The sequence below is a fragment of the Asparagus officinalis genome, chromosome 7 (assembly GCF_001876935.1).
Source record: "Asparagus officinalis chromosome 7, Aspof.V1, whole genome shotgun sequence".
NCBI lineage: Eukaryota > Viridiplantae > Streptophyta > Magnoliopsida > Asparagales > Asparagaceae > Asparagus > Asparagus officinalis.
The window spans coordinates 11,611,955-11,617,029 of record NC_033800.1 but is presented as its reverse complement, the minus strand read 5'-3'; the positions used below and the strand labels follow the sequence as shown (position 1 = coordinate 11,617,029).

The following is a 5,075-nucleotide window of genomic DNA, read 5'->3' as shown; positions in this document are numbered from 1 at the left end:
ATTCATTGAAGGCAAAATTGCCTTTTCTCCCACAACATAGCCAATAATATCACACTTGATGATGTTTGAAATGTGTGGAATTGGAAAAGGATGGGTGTATCTCATGAGATATTGCCACAAGATGATTTATTATTAAGAACATAAATTGGTAGACCATTGGCCAGCCGATCATTGTTCTTGGATTAGTAGAAATGTAATAAAAATTAGAAAAAATATCACGCAATCACTAGCTGTTTAATAATCAAGAGTTATAATTTACCGCAAGTGGTGTAGCGAAGGGTTCTTTTGACATGGAATCAACGGTTCACAAACTTTTGAATAAAGCGCATGAGAGTTTGACTATATTAATGTCATCACTAAAACCTTATTGACTACAAATTTAAAGCTGATTAGAAATAAATATTGCTTCATGGCTTTAGACTCTCATCTGTATGCTATGAGTACAAAATTTATTAATCTACTCATCAACCTAATTAAGTTTCTCCTCGTTTTTAACTCCAATAGTAAGAAGCTTAGATCCTCAAAAAAGATTCTGTGATTAGGGATGCTAAACGATATCCGTATCCATGAAAATATCTGTAATCATCTTTATTAGGATAGGATATGGTTACTCAAATCTATAGGATATGGTTATAAATATAGTTTTATAATGAAGAATCTGGATCCGTATCTGAAATATCTGATTACATATTGGTCATACTGTTATAACAGGTTTAAACATTTGAATATGGATTTAAGGTTAATTTTGATGCTCAAAAAGGCCTAATCTTAGCTTTTTAGATATAACAAACATATTAGTGAACTGTTTTGTATCATATAAACTGTATATTTTTTCGATATTAGCCCATATCTGTTTTTTTATCTACATATATACCCGCTTATATATCTGTATCTATATCTGAGTTTAATGGATAATAATATAAATTCTTTTTATTGAGGTATATCCATAACCATATCCGTATTTGTGATGGGTAAACAGATATGTAATGGATAATAATATGCACCCCTACGGTTGATCCGTGAACCATTGATTTGGTCAATAATAAGTAATTAGTGGGGTCCAATAACTGGAAAAAATTGGATGGATATCAAATCATGGCAGTCTTTTCTTGACAAATACCAATTATCATGACCAGTATCAATCAAGTGGGAAACATGTGTGGAAATGACTAGGGCAGTAGTGGTTGGGGAGTGAATGATTTGGTGGCTGCAGAGCTCCCAATATCTATGAAAGCTTCTTCTCTCTCAGGCTCGCTCTTAAAAGTAAGTCTAGAGTTCTGATGGAATCTGGTGCGTTAGCGTTAGACACTATTCTGATGTCTGGATGCGAGAATTTGCCACTGCTTCTTCCTCGGCCGTCGAATTCGGGCCCGCCTTCTGTGAATAAGGGAGTGATCTCGTGGCCTTCGTCGTCGTCGCCGGAGATTGTGAGGAGCAAGGCTCTGAAGGTTCACAGTCAGGCTGAGAAGAGGAGGAGGGAGAGGATAAATTCGCATCTGTCCACTTTGAGGCGCATGGTGCCTGATGCTAATAACAAGGTTAGTGCCTTGAATTTGTAGTTTTTAAGAAGTTGGAGAATTTTTGGTTATTGGGTCTTTTGTTAAGAGTTCTTTAGAATTGGATAGTGTCAAATTAAGGAACTTGGGACGTTGACGTTTTTGTGGAGACGTATAACAGTGCGAGAGCATTTGGGGGTGTGGGCTTCTGCGTTGTTTGGGCCATTTTAAGCCTAAATATGGTATGGGCCGATGTAATTTGGAACTAAGCGTGGCCCATTGGTCCCTTAGATCTCCAGCTTTAGAAATTAGCTATTCAAATTGTTGAAATTGCTCGTAGGTCCGTTAAATGTCCAGCTTTAGAAATTAGCTCTTCAAATTGTTGAAATTGCTCGTAGGTCCCTCAAATCTTGCACCTGGTTCCTTCAAATTGTGGTCCTCTAGTTTGCGGACATTAGATTTGAGGAAAATATTTCTTCTAACTAAACATTTTGTATGGGGTTCCAGCTAAACACCCCTGCTAATTTAATGAAAAACTTCTCTTTAAACTAGGTAAGATGTACGTGCGTTACACGTGGTCAAATTGTTTCTTTTGAGTTTATCTTTGCTATAAATGGGTTGGGGTATAGATTATGGTTATCGTAAAATATATTTAAATTAAAATTTCGGATATCTTCATAGGTAAAAACTTGTTAGTTTTAATCTTTTTGGTTCCAAGAAAAAATTGCAAATTTCAGATTCATAAAAAATAGCATTGTAAATAATAAAGCATCCAGGTGACAATTTTGTCTATTGCATATAAAAAATAAGCAAACTAGATCACAATAAATTAACATGAAACCCTTGTATAATGTGTGCTTTGCTCGTTGAACTTGGGCATACTTGTTCTATATTCTGAGTTTTCTTCATTGAGGGGAAAATGATGAAGTGACTTAGAGGGAAAAAAAATAAATATTAAAAGTAAAGCGTGAATAATAAATTCCTTATTTTGTTTATAATATTTCCTCCATTTTCTTATTTTGTTTATCAATTTATGCATGGAATTAATATTGAGTTATTATCATTTTCAATTGATTAGAAGAAAGAAACTCAGCTTCATAGAGGATGATTTTAGTGAAAAATGTATGGAGTGAGCCAAATCTGCTAAATTAAAGAGTGCATAACGATCAATATCGTGCTTTCCTTATCTATTCAATCTTAGTTGATAAAGATAAAAGGAGTCTTCCATGTGTATAAACCATCAACACAATATTTTTTAATTTATTTTCTTAAAATTATTTGTTAATTTAGTTTTAATAAGGAAGTTTTTAAATTCTTTTTAATTTTTATCACAATTTTTTTGTTAAAAATATTTAATATTTATTTTTTATAAAATAAATAAATTTTATTAAAATTCTAATATGGAGTTTATGTTTGACAAAAAAATTTATTTCTTAATTCATTAAAATAATTTTAATATATTTTTTAGTAAGGATCGGATCTTGAATTATATGTATGATTCATCAACAAACTATTTTTCTCTTTGTCTCATCAGTCTTAATATCTTAATAGGGAAATTAAAACACCACAGGAAATCAATGAGCATCACTATTTTTTCTTTCAATCTGAGAGTTTTACCCGTAAATCTGAAATATCAATTTTGCATAGTATTATTAAAGAAAAATTATGCATAATATTACTAAAGGAAAATAATCTTGAATCAGTACGCAATATTACTAAAGAAAAATAATAAAGGCAACGAAACATATCTGTTGAAGGAGACGCTAACAAAGGAGATTATGAGACAATAAGAAAAATTGCTATAAAAACTATGCATATGCAAGTTGTATATACAAATATCATCATTGAATCAAAAATATGATATTACTAAAGAAAAATCAAGAAGGCAAGACATACATGTTGAAGGAGATGAAATTACTATAAAAACTTACAAAATTTCTTATTTTATATATAGGTATGAGATATTACACTTGAGAGGATAATATTTTTAGATAAAGTAAACAATTAAAAACCCGATTTATTCTTAAATTAAATCCATTCATGTGGGCATTATTTTATATCTAGGGAATCAAATCTTACTATGAGTTTTAATTATATATCTAAATCAAATATGACGGGCTTATAATGTATACAAGCATCAAGATAACCTAGTCAAAAATATTAATCTTAATATGATTTTTAATTCAGATAACCTAGCCAATAAGATTAATCTTAATATAATTTTTAATTATGTACTTAAATCAAATATGGTGAGCTTATAACGTATACAAGTACTAAAGATAACCTAGCCAATAATATAATTTGATGATGAGCTTATATACATACAAGTATCAACATATATAACCTAGTCAATAATATTGGAATCATTTTACTCACATATATATTAATTAGGATACATTAATATTGTAATATCTAAATGGGTCAAGGATATTTTCTCCGTAGAAAGTTACTCCCAAACTCACACTTTCAAATGGAGTATGATAGATTATTTACAGAATAATATTTCTTGATTTTGACCACGTTCAGATGGACAAGGCCGCATTGCTAGCAAGAGTAATCGACCACGTCAAAGACCTGAAGACAAGAACATCCAACATCGACAAGACCTTGTCAATCCCCGCCGAAGAAAACGAGATCGCCATAGAATTAGCAAAAGAATCGGAGAACAGCGCGACCTCAACCACCGGCGACTTCTACATGAAAGCTTCGGTCAGCTGCGACGACCGACCCGATCTGTTCGTGAGCATGATGAGGGCATTCCACGGCTTGAAGCTGAGAACGGTGGGGGCAGACATAACATCTTTGGGCGGAAGAGCTCAGGTCGTGTTCGTGTTGTGTGGAGGAGATCAGTACGGATCAAACGTGAGCTTGAGATCACTCACGGAGTCTTTGAAGGATGCGTTGGGTAGAATTATCGAGGTTGATGTGGGGTTAACGAGTGTTTCTTCAAGCAAGAGGCAGAGGCTCCTGCAGTCTTATTACTCTAGTGTTTCTATATGACTTGTGGAATGTCTCTTTTTTCTTTTTCTTTTTCTTTTTCTTTTTTTCCCTCTTCTTTGTGAAAATTTTTGTTGATGGTTTTGGTGTGATTGAAGGCGATATATGTATTGGAATGTTTATACAGTAAGGGTGCAACATAGAAGTACTAAATAAATTGTAGGTTCATCGTTTTGGCAATGAAACTAAAGCCCAATCGTTGATTACATCTTCATTGTCATCAGTTAATTATTTAAGTTAAAAAAAAAAACTTTTTTTAAGTATTGCAAAGGTAGGTAGTGAATGTGTGTGTGGATCTTTTGCAAACTATAAGGGGTTGTTTAGCGAAGTAGAGTAGACCTAAATCTAATTTTGTTAGTTTAAATTCGGGATTGGGGCCACCTCCCTCTTGATCATGTTAGCAGGGAGTTAGGAAACATAGCCTAAAAGAGTAGATAGTTATAGGTTATAAACCACGAAACTCGTCTATATTTTCTCTCTTATCTAAACTATGTAACAGATTTGAGAATGGACTACGTTGGGTTAGGGTGGGCATGGGCCAGGTCGGGGCTAACCCGAGAACCAGCCTAACCAAGTCAGTTT

The 5,075-nt window shown here is 33.1% G+C and overlaps 1 protein-coding gene across 1 annotated transcript; it reads left to right on the top strand.

Moving 5' to 3' along the window:
• LOC109850631 (transcription factor bHLH30-like) lies at window positions 1,156-4,678 on the top strand. Its single transcript, XM_020420681.1, has 2 exons — window positions 1,156-1,538; window positions 4,023-4,678. Exons 1-2 carry the CDS (start codon window positions 1,281-1,283, stop codon window positions 4,494-4,496), a joined length of 732 nt encoding a protein of 243 aa, XP_020276270.1. The 5' UTR covers window positions 1,156-1,280; the 3' UTR covers window positions 4,497-4,678.

Bases quoted from the DNA above. Each gene is read 5' to 3' on its own strand.
- LOC109850631 (XM_020420681.1), top strand. From the start codon at position 1,281: ATGGAATCTGGTGCGTTAGCGTTAGACACTATTCTGATGTCTGGATGC. The intron at 1,539-4,022 runs GTTAGTGCCTTG...GACCACGTTCAG, and splicing joins TGCCTGATGCTAATAACAAG to ATGGACAAGGCCGCATTGCT.